Source organism: Polyodon spathula, chromosome 8, assembly GCF_017654505.1.
Source record: "Polyodon spathula isolate WHYD16114869_AA chromosome 8, ASM1765450v1, whole genome shotgun sequence".
Taxonomy (NCBI): domain Eukaryota; kingdom Metazoa; phylum Chordata; class Actinopteri; order Acipenseriformes; family Polyodontidae; genus Polyodon; species Polyodon spathula.
The window spans coordinates 7,841,361-7,862,561 of NC_054541.1; the positions used below are offsets into that span (position 1 = coordinate 7,841,361).

At 38.8% G+C, this 21,201-nt stretch overlaps 2 protein-coding genes across 3 annotated transcripts; both read right to left on the reverse strand.

Annotated features, from left to right (window-relative positions):
* Window positions 1-512: 512 nt before the first annotated feature.
* Window positions 513-9,973, reverse strand: LOC121319291 (CDK5 and ABL1 enzyme substrate 2-like). The gene is made up of 9 exons (XM_041256561.1): window positions 9,404-9,973; window positions 8,073-8,165; window positions 7,562-7,639; window positions 5,790-5,898; window positions 5,342-5,495; window positions 4,858-4,958; window positions 2,484-2,590; window positions 2,113-2,317; window positions 513-1,948 (listed from the first exon to the last, which is right to left on the reverse strand). The coding sequence occupies exons 1-9, from the start codon at window positions 9,940-9,942 to the stop codon at window positions 1,808-1,810; spliced, it is 1,527 nt and encodes a 508-aa protein (XP_041112495.1). The 5' UTR covers window positions 9,943-9,973; the 3' UTR covers window positions 513-1,807.
* Window positions 9,974-11,256: 1,283 nt separating this feature from the next.
* Window positions 11,257-20,478, reverse strand: ccm2l (CCM2 like scaffold protein). 2 transcript variants are annotated; one of them, XM_041256564.1, is made up of 10 exons: window positions 20,281-20,478; window positions 18,538-18,705; window positions 18,233-18,316; window positions 17,642-17,825; window positions 17,110-17,213; window positions 16,254-16,389; window positions 15,660-15,723; window positions 14,646-14,805; window positions 13,384-13,522; window positions 11,257-12,880 (listed from the first exon to the last, which is right to left on the reverse strand). In XM_041256564.1, the coding sequence occupies exons 1-10, from the start codon at window positions 20,308-20,310 to the stop codon at window positions 12,603-12,605; spliced, it is 1,347 nt and encodes a 448-aa protein (XP_041112498.1). In that variant the 5' UTR covers window positions 20,311-20,478; the 3' UTR covers window positions 11,257-12,602. The 2 variants fall into 2 exon arrangements, with proteins under 2 accessions (XP_041112498.1, XP_041112496.1); XM_041256562.1 differs by having other exon boundaries at window positions 16,630-17,213.
* Window positions 20,479-21,201: the final 723 nt, after the last annotated feature.

The following is a 21,201-nucleotide window of genomic DNA, read 5'->3' on the forward strand; positions in this document are numbered from 1 at the left end:
TAATTAACTTAAACTCCATGATCTGCTTATAAAAAAAATAAGATGTTTATTTTTATTTCTTCCTGAGAACATAAAATATGACTGCTGGCTTTGAACAATGCTGAACAAGTTTTCTCTTGCACATAATCATTGATGTCATAGCAGTTTCCCACCACAGCTAGCATTTGCAATGTTATTTATACAGGCTTTATAAAAAAATAATACCAAAACATTATATTATTCATTATTTTTGGACTAGGATAGTTCAGTACCCTTTTCAGACAAAGTGCAAATATCAAAATTAACTTTCTGACACTTGTATTGGACTGTAGTGTACAATAGAAAATATTTTGCACTACTTGCTGGTTAACAGATCAAGTTGTCTACAAAGTTAAAAATGTGGTAGGACACTACTATTGCAGTATTACACACAAACTCCATATATATATATATATATATATATATATATATATATATATATATATATATATATATATATATATATATATATATATATAAAACACACACACACACACAGTTTTATTTTATTCCCCACCCAGGTGTGAAAACAGACAAAAGCTATATATGTATTATATATTTTTCTCTCAATTTCAGTACATATAACCATTGCAAAAGTACCACCAAATTATGCAAACCACAAACAAATGACTACAAAAACCATACAAATCACAATAAAGATAAAACATTTAAAATAACAAGTTAGATTAAGTTACTGTAATTGCTTTTCTAGTGGATATTGACATTTACTAGCACTAACTGGACACATTTTATATTCTGACACAGTATAGTAGTATTTGTATTACTTTCTATTATGTACATTGTGCTTTAAAAAGAAAAAAATCATAACAATATCAATTGGATTCAAGTAAAAAAGGGTGGGGGGTGGGGGAGTGGCTTTAAAAATCACTAATATCTAGTTGCCATATAAAGCAAAACACACAGCTTAACAATAAAACAGACTGACAAGCAGAAGATTATTGAAGTTTTCAACATTGTAGCACTACAAAATGTGCTTAAATGTAACACCTCTAACATAGAGTGCTGGACTAGATGTGCAACAAAATGCCATGTCCATAGAACCAGACTTGGAAGAACAAGCTTTTTCAAATATAATCTTTGCAGTTAATGTCTTTCATTGCAGCGATTTGTTTGTGCTAACAGTTTACTGAAAGAAAGAGTGTCAAAAGAACTTGCATATGTTTTTTTTTTTTTTATATAAAATTATAAAATATTAAAAATAGGAACATAAATAACAGCACTAAATCCGAAACAAATAAACATCTAACCAAACCTGAAATTAGAGTACAAAAATTTTTTGGTAAAATTAATTAAAACCCCATATTAGATGAAACTCCTAACCCTACAGGCTAAGTTTTTGATTACTCTTTATTAAACACTTATTGAAATGCATATAGAATACTTCAGCAAACACACATTTAGGAACATTTTCTAATTTATGCTTAAAAAAATATTAGTAGTCACAAAATGTTCCATTTACTGGAATTAATTAAATAACTTCAGTTAAAATGAAGCTATTTATATATAATTTTATTATAAAACTTTATGCTTCAAGAAATGTTGGGTTTTTGCTACATAACAAGTGCATCTTGCATTTCATATCTTTAAATTTGGAGACTAAATGCTAAATTTGTACAGCAAAATGGACAGAATAATGGTCGTGTTTAAAGGTGCATATTATTGGTATCATGCATTTTGGCAAGTTTGGGAGAGCTTTTTAAAACTCTGGTAGTTTATTTTTTGCAGTGCAGCATCTCAGTAGTGTCCTGTACCAGAAGCATGACTGGGACTAAGGTTTCTGGATGAGACGCCTGTAGTGAGGCATTACTTTGCTCTCAGGAAGATAGAGGGCCATCTCCAAAGCAACAAGGACGGTAAACTCAAACAGGATCAATTCTCTTCGGTTTATACGGAATCGCTCTTCTAGTTTCTGTGTTGAGGAAAAAAAAAAAAAACATTTTTCGAAAGAATTAACACATTTTTTACATGGTTACATTTTTGGTTATTTTTATATAATTTTGTTTTGGATTTGTATTATCATAATAATGATATGTAAAATCGACAGTCCATACTCTTTGAAACAGTATAACTTACATCAAGAAGTTGCTGGACTTCCAGCTTCTTGAGGTCACTGCTGATTTTGGCTGCCAGCAGCACACAGGCCCCACTGCACAGCTTGCGGTTCTGCTTGTTAAGCTGGCCCTGTAGCACCAGCTTCTCAAAGTAGACATACGCCATGGCCACTGTCACCGGCTGTAGGCTGCACTCCTCTGCCACTCTCAGCATCTCACGCTTCAAGCTGCAAGAAAAAAAACAAAAACAAAAAAAACCTTTCAAATAAATATGTTTTACCTGTTCAAAAAGTGGGAACTGTTAAAAAGGTTTAAAATGTTTTAAGTAAACAAGCATTAGCTTCTTAAAAAGAAAGTGCAGGCAGAAACACACAAAAAGAGCAAGTTACTTACCTTCTTATCTTGCTCAGTGCAAGTTTTATGTGAGGAAACTTTTCCCTAAACATTTCGTTCATGTCTTTTTTGAGATCAGATGGCTTCACATGTTCTATTATGGTGGTCTGAGGATAAGAAAAAAAAATAAAATAAAATTATCACGTTTTGGTTTCTATACACATGTAACAAACCCAATCCTCAAGCAATGTCCAATAACTAGTATTTTGTGACGGAAATACAAATAAACTACCCTGAACAATATAACTCTCCAAAGCAGTAGGATTGCGCGACAGAACCAAGAAAAATTGCTGGGTAAGTCAGGATTGTTTACAACAAATAGAAAATAGGAAGACAATTAAACCAGCAACACCAGAGTTCAAATAGCAGATGTTATTGAATATGCGTGGAATATTATACTTGAGACAGATGTATCAAACATTTGGTGTACATGAGTTTTAATCAGACAGCATTTGAACCATTCAACATGCTGGCCAGAACACGCATTAATACCAGTCATAGGACAGATCAAAACTTTCTGTAATGTACAGCCTAACCTAGCCATTGTTGATTAAAGTGTTTACCACTCGTAAAGTCCATCAGGCAGTCCTTATTGAAAACAAAACAAAAATGAGACTTCTGTGCTGGGTGCTCGTTAATCCCCAATAAATAAACAAAAATGATAATCCAAAACAGTCAGAAACAGCCCAGATAATCCAGCAGCAAAAAAAAAAGATTCCTCCCCATTAGGGGATCTCATCCAGTTCTTCCTTAGTCCTGTAGAGCTAGGAGTTTCCACCCAGGTAAGAAGACAAAAGGTGATGATTTGGATAATAAATGAATTAGTCACTGTTGTTGTTCTTAGGACTCAGTGGTAAACATTTTGAATGGGTCAAATGCTGTCAGATTAAAACTCATGTACACCAAATGTTTGATACATCTGTCTCAAGTATAATATTCCACGCATATTCAATAACATCTGCTATTTGAACTCTGGTGTTGCTGGTTTAATTGTCTTCCTATTTTCTATTTGTTGTAAACAATCCTGACTTACCCAGCAATTTTTCTTGGTTCTGTCGCGCAATCCTACTGCTTTGGAGAGTTATATTGTTCAGGGTAGTTTATTTGTATTTCCGTCACAAAATACTAGTTATTGGATGTTGCTTAAGGATTGGGTTTGTTACACACAAATATACATTAGCCTTGTTAAAATAGGATAGACTTAGTGTTGACGTAAGGCCTCCTCATTTCAAATTCCCTAAAACATTTAGAATTTGAAATGTAAAATGTTTATAAAACCACAAGACAGCAAACATGAAGTCATCACATTCCACTAGCCTGTTGAGACAATTTAAAAGTGGATACCAAGAACAGATATCACACAGGAATGCAATAAATAGTCTGGTTCTAGTCAGTAGTATGGTTATATATATATATATAATATATATATATAATATATATATTATGTGTTATTTTTATACATAAATTTTCTTTAATAATTATGTAAGCACTTTTCGAATTATGACGTACTCAGTTTAACCGTAACAGGATAGGTTGTATGGTCTGTGGCACTGGGGGTCAGTGGCACAGGGGGTATAATCTACCCATTATTTAAGGGCTACCATTTAGATCAGAACATGAAAGACGCCTCATTATAATCCAAACTATGTCTTGTCTGTCTCGCTGTGATACTAAGGCCTTGTTAAGCACTGTGCAAAACACAAGATCCTTTGTAATCTACTGAAACAATCTAATACCCAGGAACCTTGCAGATGTAGGACAAGTCCTACATTTATATTTAGAAGCTGGTATCAGAAGTTCTTTATAAAAAGCAGCCTGTTTACTCTGCAGTCACCTTTCAAAGACAAAGCTGTCATAGCTAAGCTATTTGAATATGAGCACCTTCAGTTTTATTGTGACAAGAACCCTAGCCAGTTCCCCAGACTTGTCTTTGCCAAGTTCTCCTAAGGGCTATTCATGTTTTTTTAGTGGCATAAAAAACAAATTAATTACGAAGCAAGTTTCAAATGTAACACTACTTCCACTATGTGTCCTAACATTGTCCTTAGTGTAGCAATAGATGTGCTATTTCTAATAAAATGAGTCAGCTTGGGGCTACTTAAGTGTGTGGTACAAACACATTTGGTCAACTTTAAAATTAATACATGGTAAACTATACTAATAGATAATACACATTAAATACAAAGCATAATACATTGTATTATTATTATTATTATTATTATTATTATTATTAATAATAATTACACTAGGGGCAAATGGTGTACTATCAGCCTTTTTAAATACGATTTACAACACCCCCCCCCATCTGACAGTGTTTCTATTGTTAGGATAGAGTACATTCTCATAATCCTAATAAAATCAATACAGCTGTTACCATGTAGGATGCGAAGATGAGGACCCTCTTGTGTTTCCCACAGGGCCACTGAGGATCGCTGAGGAGATTTGGATCATATTCTGCCACATCTCCTGTGTCACCTGGACAGCCAAGCATCAAAAAGCGAATCAGTAAAATGCATTTCAGGAGCAACAGTACATCTTCTTGGAAACGACACTGTACCCCATTCTCAGTGATTCTCAGGGAAATTGGGAAAATGTGTTCAAAGAATCTATTTGCTACATAGTCATGTGATGTTATTTTCTATTACAGGAACCAACTATCATCCACCAGGAGCTGCTGGCAACTTATCAGTGTATGTCTGAATATAGCCAGCAACACACACACAACGTACATTACAATAAACAAAACAAACAACATTTTTTCACACTTCAATATAACAATGCGTTACAAATATTAAATATTATTTTAAAAGTTGTTTCCTGTCCAAGAATCCTAATCCCACTTAAAATAAAAGACATACCTAGTTCTGAGGCTGCAGAAGTAGTTGTGAACCTTGCTGGAGTGAAACTTCTATTGACATTGACACGTGGTGTTGGAACTACAATTTCAGGTGGTGGTTTCTTCTGTTTAACCAATGCATTGGTTGGGTAAAGGAATCTAGCATATGAAATGGTCTGCAAGACAACAAAATTATGAATGAGCAGAATTAACAAATCAACCTGCAAACCACACTGCACAGCATTTATTGGACATTCAAGAAACAAAAACAAACAGCTCCCAACAGCATATTAGTGTATAACTTTCAGTTTGTCAGTTCTGTTTAATCTGACTTTAAAGGTAATCCTGAAACATGTTTTTTGTAACATTTAGGTACGCAACTAAGAAAACCTCATAACCATGCTTTCTGGTACAACAAATATGTGTGGAAGCATTGAAAATAACAAAACCAATAATAGCAGGCTTCTTACCCTTCCATCGGCTCCAAGCTCGACTCCCTCCAGCCTTGGGACCGTCTCTGTGGTGGAGGCTGTGCCACCTGAAGAGTGCCGCTGCCTCTGCCCATCCAGCTTGGAGTCACTGTGCAGGCAAAGAGGGTGTTGAGAAATAACAAGTATACAAGCCAGGTGTGTGGACTGATTAAAAGACTGGTACAATACACAAACAATTAAAAATAAATATGAATACAAGATTCATATGTGGTGAAATATACCCACCTACTCTCAATCCATCCATCCAACTAAGCTACAAACTAAGTGTATTTTCATTCAATGTAATCACAGCACTAAGATTTTCATCCTTTGCACAGTGGGAGTAAGATTTGCACCAAGTCTCTTCATGCTGCAATAGCACAGTACCACTTTTTATAATGAACTTTACAACAAAGCCCTGACTTTCAGGTCAAGAATCTCTAAAATCAATAGTTTAGAGCACAAAATCCTCTACCTACATGCAAAAGTGCATTACAGAGCACATTTCTCCCTGGTGCCCTATACAAAGGTATACTTTATTGATATTACTGTCATTATTAATATGAAGCTGGTGATTTAAGGCTTTGTGTTGATACTCAACAATAAAACTAATTAAGATTACATGTCTAGACAAACAAATTTAAAACAGATTAAAAAATAAAAGATAATTAAACCAACCTGAATCACATAAACCAGAAGATCCCAGATACAATCTTGAGTTTTTAATTTCTACAGAGCCTGGGAAATCTCTTCTTATATCTACATGAACAATTTATATAACCCATAAACAATTCCTTTCCCAGCTTTCACAACTGCATTGAAGATCTAATTCACAGGGTACCAATGCCAGGTCAGGGCGCTATGCTTCTCTCTGTGCCTCTAAATCCCACCAAACAGCAGAGGGAATATTCCACTTAAGAAACAAAAACAGAAAATGCCAGCAGCATACTGATGCTTTGTTTTGTTAAACCTTCAGTTTTATTTTTATCTTTATAAACAAAACCAGGCCTTGTAATTAAGAAAAATGGAACAGAAGTACAGCTGGAAGAATGAACTGAAAAACATGTATTGAAGGGTGCTCTATAGACCACTGCAGACTGAATAGCATTACACCATTTCTAATCTTATTCACTAACCTAGAGAGAATGGAGGTGAAACATAAGAGATTGTTAACCAGACTTGAACCACTACAACCAGGGAAAGAAGCGTGGTCCAATAGTTAGAGAAAACATCTTTTAAAATCCAGACAACAAACACAGAATACTGCTGTTCCATGAACTGTGAGATGTATATTGATATACTACAAACATATCTGATGCACCAAGGACTGCTTCTTTTTAAAGCACGGCCACAAACGAGTCATGGGATGTTTATTCAGAGAGGGAAATTAACCAAACGAAAAGCTACTTTTACATCTTTGTAACAAGAGAGCAGTATATACACTTCATTTATTTCCCTGGCTCACGCAAAGAAGTGAACACACCCTTCCTAAAGTAAACATAAAACTCCCATTGGACATCACTATCTAGACAATGCTTCAGTACAGAGTTTCAACATAGGTGTCTACATTTAGGGACAGATTTAAAACTAATGAAAAATGTAAACTCCAATGTGGTTCAATTCAATTTCCAGTGCGCATATAGGCGTGTGCTGACAGAGTCTAACAGTTCAGATAGAAAGTCCTGTCTGTTAAAGACTTGGGGTGGCTGCTGTATGCTACAAAACAGAATGGGCATTTTAATCTTGTAAATATACTATGCACTTACTCTTACCCGATGTGAAAACTTGCTCCATAAGGCAGTATTGAAAATGCAGCACACAAAGACCTTTTGGCACAGATAAGAACTATCCTGGCAACAGAAAACAGGAAATATTAGTGATGAATGCCCTCTAAACTTCTTGCCTTGAGCCTGTTAAAGTTGATTTCTCTGGGAGAAAATGTATGAGACAATATATATATTTTTTTGCATTAAGCCAAACATAATAGTAGAAGTACCTTCCATTAAATATTAAACTATTCTGTTGCTGGGCTCCAGAATCTCCTTGTAGTTTTGTAATCCAGCTTCTGGTCACATTTTGCAGTCACCTAATCATAGACTTTTCTGTGTTTCAGCATCAAAGCTACACACACCGTGATGGATTATACTTTTGGCTGACAATTCAAGATGGCTGATAATGTCCATTTTAGTATTTCCTCTTTACAAAATATTACTTTATCTACCACAGAACTAAAATATGCTGACAACATTGCGAAAAGCACAGTGATTGTATCACTATGCATACCTGCTGTTTCTGGTGTCATACTGTCTCATATTCTTGATAAAGTGAACTTTCTTCACACCTCTGGGATGTAGGGGACCTGACAAATTCCTAGATCTAAGCAGAAAGGGGAAAAAATGAAGTAGATGTAACAATTACATAATACAAGTCAATTGAGTACTCAAGGTATAGACAAAATGTGATATGAATACAGAAGCTACTGAACAGTCTCCTCCCTCTTTGCCACTGGGGATAAAAATGCTATTAAAAAAAAAATCAATTGTCTATTTTGGAATCTATTTATTCTCCCAGAATGAAACACACTTTCTACAGCATACATCTCAATCTTAACAGGCTCATAAAGAAATAAAGACAAAACCTTAAGGCATGGTGACCTTTTCTCAATCATTTTGCACTGGATACACAACAGGGTATACAGTACTTTCATTATAATTTACCAATAATGGTTTTGTTTAAACAAAAACAAAAAAAATGCTTAGGGTTGCCAGTTTCAATCTCGTTGAAATTCCTAATGGCCTGGCATCTTCTGGCCATTTCAAAATCAGATTAAAAGTAGACTACAGCAGACCATTTAGGTTAATCCAACATTATCCAGATTTGCTTCAAATGTAAAGTCTGGCAAACAAATTCAAGTTTATTTTCTCCCCAGCAGTAAGCTGCGTGCCCATGTGTACTGTGAAAATGCTGTATTTGTCTTAGGAAACACAGATGAATAAATAATGATCATTTTAAATGGAGGGGACAAACATCCTTTTTTTAGCAGGTAGTATTAAAACCTGGTGCCAAATACAAGAGGAATCCTCTCCAGAAAGCTGCTAACACCCAGTCTTTTATTTATTTGCATTTGAAGATTTAAATTTTGATGATGGGTTGATGCTCTTTTCTTTTTGATATACCGTATGCTCCTTACCAAAAGTGTACTGTATATTCCCCAGTGAAGCCCACCGTACTGGCAACCAGTAAAACACTGTTGCCGTGTTGCTCAGTTTATTATTCGTCATGGTACTCTTGTCAACTCTTAAGTGAAAGTCTCATATTGGCACCAGGGTACCTTCAATAAACTTTCCAATCCGAAAGCTCCTCACTAAGGACCTCTCAGAATGGCACAACTAAACACAGAGCAAATATATAGTACGTATACGTGTACGATTCAGACCGATTGCCCCGGTCAAGATGCCAAACTAAGTTTTGAATTGTCATTGTGACGAAGTAGTTTTAACTTTTCTTATAGTAACGTTACAGTAAATAGAGTTATAACGAGTGTATAACTTAACGACTGTAAAGGATGAGTCGAGAATAAAACGAAAAGATACCGCTCCTGTAAGTACACCTACCTGTGCTTCCGTGTCTCCAAATTCAAATTGTTGCAGTTCTGTACAGAGAGTAGAGTAGCAGGCTTGGTACAGCAGTTTCCTAGGAGTGGAGTTTGTGGCAGACCGCTCGGTGACAGCAGAAGAACAGTTCCTTGCTGTGTTAAAGGGCCGACCCCGCTTCCTTCTAAAAACACCTCACTGCCAAAAACAGTGTTAACTTCAGAGTTATTGGGTAGGACCAAAATCGGGAGGCCGTTGACAACGCCGCTCCTCGGCGCTTGAGTACCATAAGCGCCGCTCAAGGCGGCTGGCAAGTGGGCGACTGTTCCATAGCTGGTCGCTGAAGCTCCGCCTTCTTTATCCTGGATATCGGCCTCTCTGTTTTTGTGGTTATAGTTACCATTGCTCAGGTGATAAATGGGCCGCCCATCAAGAGAAATATTGTTTAGGAAAGAGAGGGCGGCCTGCCTTCGCCGGGAGTCTCTACTTTTCCTCTGGCGGTCTTTAAGAGGTTTACTGCTGTTCAAAGCACTGTGCGAACTGCAAGCTGCAGTCGCCATTCTTTGAATGAAATAAAAAAAAAAAAAAACTAAACACCGTCAACTCCGGATACATGCCACCCGACTTGAGACAGCAGCCCGCCCCCCGCTTTCTATTGGACTAGACAGGAGATATGCAAAACAGGTAGAGGGTGGGAAGCTGTCTGTCGATAATATGTATTATGTTTCACTTGTTATGTATCAATATACCATGGACAAACTAAATATTTTTTTAAAAGATGCAAAGGGATGTTGTACTGACACACACACACACACACACACACAAAATTAAATCACCAACTCAAAAAATGCATATTTTCTTTTTTTTTTTTTCAGTAAACCAACTTTATTTGTAGCATAGCAATTACAAAAGAGTAATGAAAATTTAGTTGATAGATCCACCAACATATTCTTAAAATATAAATGAAAATATTAAGTAATATTTGACACCTGAGTAAGCTTTTTGTTTACAATTATGTGTCCTTGTTAAAAGGGTAAATCAAGGGTAGATAGATGTCTTTTCTCATATAGTGTAAAAGTTTCCTTTCATGGGAAATTGACTCTTGTTTCCCCATGCTTCATCTGTACATTCTATGGATTCTGCCCCTGGTTGAGCACACCTCTAGGTGTTTTATCACACTTTAACAATGCTTTACTGTCGCTTGCTATACCATACTAAACTGTCAGGATATGGAGAAAAGAGAGCAATCTCATGCTACTTAATAACCCTGATGTTTAGGAGTGGTTTGATTCTCCTTCCTCTCTTCTACCTCTGCTTTGGTGTCTTTACAGCAAGTCTTTTTTTTTTTTTTTTTAAAGAATTCTGACGAATGCTAGATATATACTAGTAACTTTATATTATTATTTTTGGTTGCCTCACAGTTTTTCAAAAACGATGGTTTTACTTTTAGGTACAGTAGGTAGAGGAAATTACAGAGAGGGCTATAGGAAGGACATACTTGCTTTTTTCACTCAGTTAGAATCCCAAATCATTTGTATGCTGCTGTGCTCTCCTGTTAATATTTGACAAGCTTGTCTTGTAGTAAAGTACTGTATTAGGACATAATGGGGCACATGGGCTCTCCACTAAACCTGTCTCGCAGGGTTGCCAGGTTACTATTTCCACCTGACCATTTTCTACCACACGTGTCTTTACTGACAATGAATTCAGAACACGAGTGCACCCCCAGTGCTGTACCGATGTGACGTGACTGGAAAAGAAGGTGGTTCTACAGCAAAATGTACTGGTTGCGATGAATATGGGTCTTGACAGATCCACATAAAGGTTGTTTGGGTTTGATGAATACACAAATAAAGCAATACCGCACTACAAAGTCCAGTCTGTTCTGATTTATTGAATCCATCTTGAGGAGTCTTTACAGAAGTATTTTTTTCTTGAATAGTAAACTGTATGGCAAATGATCTAAGCATAGACAACAGCCGAGAATCACACATAACAGATAAGAAATAAAATGTAGGAAATAATAGATTAGTACTGCAGATAATACAAAGTATTCCTTTATCTCAATGTCTTGTCCTGTAGTAACACTGGGCCTGGCATAGTTTAAATGATTAACATATCTTTAGACTAGCCTTCATTTCACCACTGGGACCAGATACAGCACAGCAACAGTCTGCTTTATGATTCAGTTATTGCTTGGTTTGCAACAATAGTGTGAGTATTCTAAGATTTCTATGGCATTGTTTTCTACTGCATGTCTATAATGAAGGTGTTATGAAGGTCAGGTGTTTATGAAGGGCTTGATAGCACCCACATGAATACAGGTGGGAAAGTAAATGAATTAGATACTTTAAAAAGCATGTACATAAACTGGTTGGATTAATTTCAAATTGGACAATTTTCTGGGTGTAAACAGGTCTAAACAAGTGGAATTGACTGTATTTATTCTGAAGGCAGCTGAGTTTACAGGACAGTTGGAAGACTTGCACAAAAGGCAGCAAGTGTTTTTCTAAAATTGCTTAAGGACAAAGGCGACGTGTATAAAAAAAAAAAAAAAAAAAATCCTGTTTTGCAGTTCAGCGTGGAGAGTGTGTTCATTTGAAATGGCTGACAGTTTAACTCCTCGAGTAACAGCAAAGCAGCCATTTCATTGCTGAGTAGAAAGAGACTCAGAGGGTGGAAAGTACACCTGACCCCTCCAGGTACTGCTGAGCATGCACTTCAGATCCATACAGCCCTGCCTAATAGGATGCTGTTGGGTTCACCTAGCCCCGAGGAAGGTCACTCACTCAAACACTGCCAGGAACACACTACACCATGTGCTGCACTGACTCCTGTTTTAGAATCGCATATTGCAATGCAAATTAGAATTGTTCTATTTTTTTATTTCTATTCTGTAGTCGTTTTATTTGGTATGACTTTTTATGTTTGTGTTAAGTGTTGAATGATTACTTTTCCAATTGATTTTCTAATTTTAATTCTTGCCGCCTTCTCCTGCCAGGACCCCTTTGGAAATGAGATGTATATCTCAAGGGTTCTATCTAAATAAATACATTTGTATGCCTGAAGGATTTCTTTTTTTAAATCAACCTTAACAGGAAAGATTGACAGACATATTGGAAATATTACACACTGTAGTCCCAGAATCCCCAGCTTTATTGCGGCAGGATATAGGAAGTCCTATATGTAGTGTGTCACTGGCTGAAGAGCTCTTCTCAAATCACAAATAATGATCCTCTTCCTCGATGACCTCGATGTCCTCGCAGCCCAGTGCCTCGATGTCGTGAGTTATGTCGGTGATCATCCTGTTGAAGTTCTCGGACTCCGAGCGCAGTGACCAGCTGTCGTAGCTGCGCACTGCGGAGGCCGACGTGTTGCTCATGCTGCGCTTGATCCTCCCAAAGCTGTCTGTCAGGATCCCACCCTCTCTGATTCCAATGCTCTCCAGGAAGCTTTCAAACACGCCCACGTCATTATCTGGGATGAAGGGTCTCATTCCTAGTGCACGGGAAGACACGAAGAGCTCACTGGGTCAAAGCTGAGAAATGTACACTGAATAACCATATATTCTGGAAGTCATTTAGTAAATAATATGTTCTGTAAAATTACATAAAAATGTGGCTTAACAGAAAAATAGAAGAAAAAAAAACCCAGAACGTAGTCTGTTTCAGTTTTTGAAAGGAAAGTTATTTTGACAATAATGTTTTATCCCAGAAAGCTCAACAGTGGACCTGTTCACCAGTATGAAATCTCAGCTTTGCTTTCCTCCTGCTTTAGAAGTCGCAAAGAACTAAGGTAGAGGCAGCTTTGCTGTTTTGCAAAATGTACACCTTGTTTTTTCACTTTAATAGCAGTTTATTTTTCTTGGTGTAAACTTTACACAGTAGCAAAGGCTTAGCACATCTGAGCCCTCTGCATGCCAGCTTGCCAGCTGTTGACATCAATGCCAGAAGCCAGGGCCTGAAAAATCAGCAACACATGAAACAATGTAATCCTCTTACCTAACAGAAGGAATTTCCTTTTCTCTCCATACAGTTGAAGGAGATCAGAGCAGTACTGCTCGATAGAGGCTCCCATTCTGTATTCTCGTAGAAGGAGGGCAAAGTGCTGGATCTCTAACGGGGAAAGCTTGCTTCTCAGCTAATAACACAGGCATTTAAGTGAAGAAAACATACACATGATTCGCTTTTTTATGGACCGATAAACAGCAGCAGCTTTGTAAGTATCACTGACAGTTTGATTTTCATTTTACAAAATAAAATAGTGCAAATTGACAGTTTTGGTTTTTACATGTACCATACACTTTGGAGTCAAGTCAGGTGGACACATGCTTCAGCTAGGGCCTTCATCAGTGTACAGTATAAATAATAAAAGTTGAATTAAAATATATATTAGACACCTTGATATTGATGTTAGACAGTCTTTTGAAATGTATCAGATAGTTTGTATCCAATTGAAATGATGTCATACTAAAATTAGCTGTTTTATTCTTCTTATTTACTTACGGTACTGTATATATTCTAAAATATATGGTTGTGGCAGGGAGAGATCTGTGCTGACTCTGCTGGCGTGTTCACAGTACTGCAGGAAGAGGGCGGCAGTCTTCCAACAACCGCCTGTGAGTCATGGCAGTGACACGGAGAGGTGGTAAGGTAGGTGTGTGGACTTTCCCCCTCTCTGAATGGCTGAGAGGCGAGTCTTGGCAGATTGCTAGCCCTATAAAAAATGCTCTGCTGTTTCCTCAGGTCTGCCCACTTAGACGCGCCGAGAGTGCGGAAGCTCTGATTCAGGACCGGGAATCAGCCGGGAGAAAAGAAACAGTTTCACAGCGAGACAGAGAAAGCGGGGAACCCTTGGGCAGACCCCGGCGTATTGTAAAAGAGCAGGCTAGTTAGCCGACAGAGTAGGACGGTGATCCGGGTCATGCGAGTAGCGGCAACCGGGATAACGCTGCCGAGTGCAGCACCTTTTATTTGTAGTTTTATTACTGTTTTATTTTCCCTTGTTCTCCCTTGACTCGCCTCTCAGCCATTCAGAGAGGGGGAAAGTCCACACACCTACCTTCCCACCTCCCCTTGTCACTGCCATGACTCACAGGCGGTTGTTGGAAGACTGCCGCCCTCTTCCTGCAGTAGTGTGAACACGCCAGCAGAGTCAGCACAGATCTCTCCCTGCTACAATGGTGCATAAAATTCAAGCTCATTTCTACCCACTGAAGGTCAGATATTCTCTCTCTATGACAGTATGTGTATTGTATACGCACAGTTATCATGTATTCCTGTAGAAGCTCGACTCCTGCATTGCTGTGGTCGCTCTCACTGCACAGTGTGGCCAGACTGTGCCGGGACTCCCTGAACGACAGCGATGAGCTATCACTGTAGTTCTCACTGTAGTACGGGTCAAATGTTTCCTGGGAACCATTGCTAAAGGGACAGAAGACAAGACCACTTCACACATGGGTGCTGCAGTAGATTCTTCAAAGCTACTTGCAAGACCCAAAGTAAGGTGTTGTTTATTTTTGGTTTCATTCTTCCTGGCTGATGTTGATTTGGAGTACATAGCTTTGAGAATCTTGCTCAGTGTGTGTGCTAACACTTGAACAACTGTGGCTGCATATTCAAATTGGCACTGATGTTCGCTTGTATCGATAGAGTCAATATCCTTCCTGGGGTATACTGGGTGTTAACGTCAGGAAGCTGCACAGTTCAGGCAACTATAAAGACAAGTTTTAGATCATACATTTTTAAAACAGGTTGTAATTTTTGTCTTAACACTAGCAGCAACCACTAGCAGATGGCACTAAGCGTTCCAAAATTTGAAACTGAAGATTTCCAATTCAATTAATATCACATACCAGAGGCTGTCTATGCTAGTTCCAGAATGCTGAGGATACTTGATTTACCCTCCAGTACTACGGTACAGGGACAGGATATATTAATGACTTCTTCTTCTTGCTGTCAATCAAGCATGGTTCAGAAGCACAAAAAATTCAGATAAAAAGAAGATGACAGATTCTCCAATGTAAGGACAAAGGTCACACCTTAGAGACCAAGCTGTTAAAACAAGACTTTGTAGCCGAGACCCCACAGTGACAAATGGCTCTGGTATGAAATAACTCTTATCTGACAGCCTGACTGGCAGTGGTCAGGGATCCTAAGACCACGAATGCTCCTGGTTGGGACTGCTGTGTGCCCCATAACACAATGCAATCATTTTCCATGGACTCGATATCCAAGACGCACAAAAGAAACAGCAGAAACGCAAACGCTTCACTCACAAAGAGCTGCAGCAGCTGAAATCTGCATCGTAGTTGTATGTCATGTCTGTCAGCCGGCTGTCACCTGGGAAAAACAAGAAAAGGACTGTTTTTTTTTTTCATCAAATTGGCCTTGAGATTATGCTTGTGCTTTTAGAGTTTTAACTATGAGAGCCCCTTTAACACAAGCAAAGCTGAATAGAAAGGATCTATCCACTCCAGTGTCCAGTGACAGTTCCAGCCTGTGTCCTTACTAAAACTAAGACAAGCTAAGGATGGATCTATGCTATACAACGTTATGCATAATACTGCACCCTTACTGTTCTACACATACCAAGATTACAATCAGTTATAAAACAACAAGCATACAATCGTGTGGGTTTGTGACATCCCTACTACATCAACTCATTTACTTTTCATGAGGTATATATCTATGGCACAAATCCTGCTATGTGTGCCACACCTTCTTCTGTATTACCCGAAAGACATACACGTTTCGCAGACTCTGATTAGCACTGCTTATGGACTACCTTAGCTAAGGTTACCTTAGGCAGTCCAGGTTAGTGCTGATCAGGGTCTGTGAAACCAGCCGACAGGCTACAGCTGCAAACGTACTCCTCTGCAGAAGCCAGCGTCGGTCAGGTGTGGAGGTGTAGTGATATCCCGCCCGGTCGACACACTCAATCGTCTGATCACCGTAGATGATCTGAAACACTTGGCAAATCAGAGCGCAGTACTCCTCTGCTGCATCCTAAAAGCAAGAACAATAAGACTCAGGGCTGGCAAATAAAAGGCTGAAACCTTCCAATGAGAGTCATTCCATCTCAGGCTGGTTCTAATCAGTCCAGATCCGTGGCTGCAGTGCAGGCGTGCCGGTGTATTGCCGCATCGTGCACAGATATACGTTGCTGTGACTGGGCTTTGCTGGACAGAAACTCATGACGTAAGCGATAGATAGCATACAATTGGTATGGACGGTGTTCACACTAACCTTGTTGGCCACAGCCAGGATAATTAAGTTACAGTATGCATCTGGGCTGGGGGTGGGCTTCTGGGGGTCTAGTGGGTTGATGCCGGTGTTTCTTCTCTCCCAGCTGCCGTATGACTTGCCTCGTTCCCAGCTCCCGCTGTAAGCCTGTCTCCGTTCCCAGCTTCCCCCATATGTGTGCTTCCTTTCCCAGCTACCCCCTGGCTTTCCAGTATTCCTCCTCTCCCAGCTTCCCCCTACGCTGGCTGTGTGCCTCCTTTCCCAACTCCCGCTGACGGGTCTCCCGCCAGTTTTCCGGGTCGGTCTCCTCTCCCAGCTGCCTCCCACCTGCTTGAGCTCCAGACTGCCCCCTGGATGTTTCCTCTCCAAGCTTCCCCCAGTCTGCTTCTGCTCATGAGGGCCGGACATTTTCCAGTCCAGGCTGCAGATGGTGTGCCTGCGTTCCATAGTGCCCCCTGCTGGCCGGCGGTCCATAATGCTCACCGTCTGCCTCCTTCCCTCAATGCTGCCCTGTTTCTTCTCCAAGCTCCCACTCGGGTGTCTCCGCTCCAGACTGCCCCCTGCTGGTACTAGGTCAACCCCCAGACCTGGAACAAAATTAGTTTTCAGCTGAATGGTTTGAATTAAAGATATATTCAATTCACGTCCATTCTACAAAAGCACTAGTAAGCCTAATAGGAAAAATATACGGCACACTCTCAAACACTGTTAAAATGTCATTGCCGCCTCTTTTTTTACTTTCTCCAAGTTTGCTGTATCATACCTCCAGAACTTGCCACTTTTGAAGAAATTACCATTCATAGAAAAGGGCAACAAATGAGTAAATAAGAAAAATGACAACACTTTCAAGCATTTTATCTAACAAAACATTTTTATGAGATGTGGCGGTCAGTCATAGAGGGTGCAAAGATTCACATATTCTTTGCTGTGCTGGTGTCATCCCTATCCTCAGTACCGCTCATTTAATAATTAAAAAAAAAGCTTCTTTAGTGCTTTGAACAGATGGTAGCAGTACCTGTTTTGAGAACGAGGAGGTGCAGTGCATCGTCCTGCAGATAGGAGGCAGCAGCGATCTCATGGGTGGGGATTCGCAGGATGAGCTCCTCGTTGTCTCTCCAGGTGAGGAGCAGGCAGCGGGCTGACAGGCTCAGGATACTGTCCTGCTCAGGAGTCGTCTTCAAGGGCAGCTCTTTCAGTTTCTACAAACCCAGTAGTACCGCAGTTTTAAATCTAAACTCTTAGCTGGAAAGGCTGTTTCTGTGTCTACAAAGAAAGTATGGCCCAATAGGCAACTGAGGGCTGGTTAATAATGTTGCACCTTCGTTTAAATTAAAGAATATATTGGAAAATAACCTTCTAAATAAGTTATAATGCAGGGGAGGCCAACCCTGGTCCTGGAGAGCTGCAGGGTCTTGTGGTTTTCATTCTACCTGAGTTCTCAATATTTTAATTGAACCAATTATTTTCTTAATTTGCCAACACAAAAATGATGCTCAGGTCTTTAGCCCCTGAACTGGTAGGATTGTATCTCTCCAGGACCAGAGTTGGCCACTCCTGATCTAAAGCAACCCATGTCTGTTACATGCAGAAATCAATCTCTGCCTACCCTTGCCGTGTCGAGAAGCTGAAGGAGTTCATCTCTGCTGGATGGATTTAATGAGCATGACACCCAGGTTAAATGACCTAAAAACTAAACGAAGAAAACAAAGATTTGTTGAGGAAGCTAGGTGGAGCAGCATGTGATTCATGCCTTTTACTGCAATCCGACTCAGATGACAAGCGTTGAGGGGGTTTGGTGGTCTCAGTTTAGCTCCTAGTGGACACTATTTCCTGTGTGGAATGTTTGCATATAGGTTTGGTAAGTCACATTTAAGGGGTACCCCTGGTTTTGCGTGATGAGGACAGCCTTACTTTGACCTCCTTCTCTACGTAGTCATCGAGGAGTCTCTCAGGGTCGATGAGGTAGTCAGGGGGGTACAAGGGGACAGAGTGCAGGGGTCTCCTGTATAAGCTGCTCCTGTCTGCCTGCTTGCGCGCAGCTTTGGGAAAAACCAGACGCTTGATGGGAGAAACAAAACCCTGCAAAAAAAAAAAAAAAAAAAAAAATTCTGAATAGAACCAGCCCTGGAAGCTGTACCAGTTCATTTCACAAACGGAATCTGTTCTTCAACACACTGCCTCATAAGTCTGTTAGCTTATGTCCTTAGGTAAAACAGAATGGATTTTCTGTCATGTTTTCATGCATTAGTGTAGATTAAGAAACCTGACATAGTGTTTTGACCTATGACTCAACTGAAAACTGGATTCGTCAAGGATACCACAGCAAACAAATCCACACATGTTTCAAACACTTTTAATACTTAGAGAGAGCATGTTATGCATAATTATGCTTTGGGTATGTATTAAAGTGCACAGAAAGAACCATCAGTTATGAATTACCCATTGGCCAAGTTCCTTTCGAATTATTTATTTTGATAATTCAACTCAGAAAACGGTCATGCAGGCAACTTTCAAATTATAACAAAATAAATCCTATTTAAGACTGGTGTTACTGAGAAATACTACTATAAAGCAAACAGTACCATAATACAAAATGGCCCAATTCAATGGGCTTCTTCTGCTTGGAGGGAAATATTTAGGAATTTCATCAAGTATTTCATATAAACTGCTGCCTATTAGCTCTTTTATTGATATTACCCTGGGATGCCACAGTAGACTACTACTACTACTACTACTACTACTACTACTAATAATAATAATAATAATAATAATAATAATAATAATAATAATAATAATAATAATAATACAAAACAATCATTTACAAAGTTAATAATCATGTACTTTCTGTACAATGTGAAGTGCAACAGCAGAACAACTAAATCAGAAAATGCACTGCTACTAATAACAAATGCATTAATACATTGATTATTGATATAATTACTCAACAAAACAAACAACAAAGGGCCCTTTTCTCCAAAAATGTAAAGAGGTCTGGAGAAATACTTAGTTGTCACTCTTGTTTTTGCGTAAGTTCTTCAGTTGTTAATGCTTTAATGTATTGTTATTGAAATGGTTTTTAAAAACGATTTGAAATGTATTTTTAAAGACAGCTTTACGGTGAGGGAAGTTATAAAACTCAGCCATTTTAATGCTGAGATAGCCATCCATTTCCACAACTGTTATCAGCTAGCCAGAACCACGATGCTTAACAACGGAACATAGAACATTGCTATGTGATATTGTGAGACCTAATAACATTCGTCAGTGTTGTTTTGTATAGACAATCCTGTTACAATCCATAAAATGTACTGTATGTAGGGTTTGGTTCATAGTTTTTTCTTTCTTTCATTGTAACAATAAGGCACCTTAAAAGGGTGACTACCACAAACGCTAATAATATTCATGTGTACTTTTACAATAAAATAAAGAACATTGAAATTCAAAGTGTAGATTTAACGTATTAAAGACAATTTAAAACAAGTTAAAATGCTCAAATCTCTTCCATGATTCCCTCAAGGAAAACAAGGAAACTGGAGGGTGGGTTTAATTAGAGTTCCTGTCTCCAGTTTACGCCTTTCATTTCTACTTGCAGACAGTGTCTGCTGTTACTGGTGAGCTTGGCAAACAAAAAACAAGAAGACAAAGAAGACTCACTCTTTTCCCCTTCTTGGTCTCATATTCCATTCCTTCTTCCCACCTTGATCCAAGCGCTGGGAATCTTTCTCGAGTTGTGTGGGGATATTGTGGTGTGTGCCTGTGGGTCTAGAGGCTGCTGTCCCATTGAGGAAACCTTGTTTTCCTGTGCTAGAGGAAACTCCACCAGAAGTCCTGATGCAAACTCGGTACAGCCTCTGCTATCCTGGGACTGATAAGGGCTCACGTGAAGCAGCTTGTTTTTCAAACAACACAATAACACAGTAGGGCAGTAGCCGGACTGCGTTGGAGCATATAGTATAGTGAGAGCAAATATAAGAGCACAGTAATCTTTATCAGCCTCTACTGGTGTCACAATTGCTCATATTTCACTGTAGCCTATATATTTGGTTGTGTGTTTTATTATTCCTTTATTGTTCATCTTGTATAGCTTTATGAAATAATTTTATAAATCTTAACTGCATTGCACTTACATACGTTATGTCCTGTAGGTCTCCTGTGTAGTTTTGACAAAAACAAACACACCATTATTATTAATACAAGTATCACACTAGAAGCCTTATTTTCCTGTAGTTTGCGCTTCCTAGGTAATTCCACCTTTAATACCTTCTGTTCATTAACCATGACCTACATGCTTTTGCCCTAAACAAGCTGAGAAGGTGTATTAACAAAAAATTGGAAGTGTAAGACTGAAAGACTATGTGAAAGTAAAGCTTTCTTCATCCTAAACTGATAACATGAAGGAATTAAAATACAGGTTAGCTCTAAATGGGTCTTATACAAATTTCCATTCCAAGTTACAGGGCTCTATTGATGAGCTCTAACTCAAAAGTTAGTTGAAATCTGTTCTGATCAATCCGACAGTGTTTGGTACGCATAAACACATCTAGGTTACAGTTAAGGAACCCAAACACCACTCAG

What these genes read in the sequence shown, in the direction of transcription:
- LOC121319291 (XM_041256561.1), bottom strand. Translation starts at nt 9,942, where the DNA reads ATGGCGACTGCAGCTTGCAGTTCGCACAGTGCTTTGAACAGCAGTAAA. An exon ending in GGAGCAAGTTTTCACATCGG is followed by an intron (nt 5,899 to 7,561) that starts GTAAGAGTAAGT and finishes TTGCCTGCACAG; the next exon opens with TGACTCCAAGCTGGATGGGC. An exon ending in GCACTGAGCAAGATAAGAAG is followed by an intron (nt 2,318 to 2,483) that starts GTAAGTAACTTG and finishes TTTTTCTTGCAG; the next exon opens with CTTGAAGCGTGAGATGCTGA.
- ccm2l (XM_041256562.1), bottom strand. Translation starts at nt 20,310, where the DNA reads ATGGAATATGAGACCAAGAAGGGGAAAAGA. An exon ending in AGCTTCTCGACACGGCAAGG is followed by an intron (nt 17,826 to 18,232) that starts GTAGGCAGAGAT and finishes CTGGGTTTGTAG; the next exon opens with AAACTGAAAGAGCTGCCCTT. An exon ending in TACAGGAATACATGATAACT is followed by an intron (nt 13,523 to 14,645) that starts GTGCGTATACAA and finishes CTGTGTTATTAG; the next exon opens with CTGAGAAGCAAGCTTTCCCC.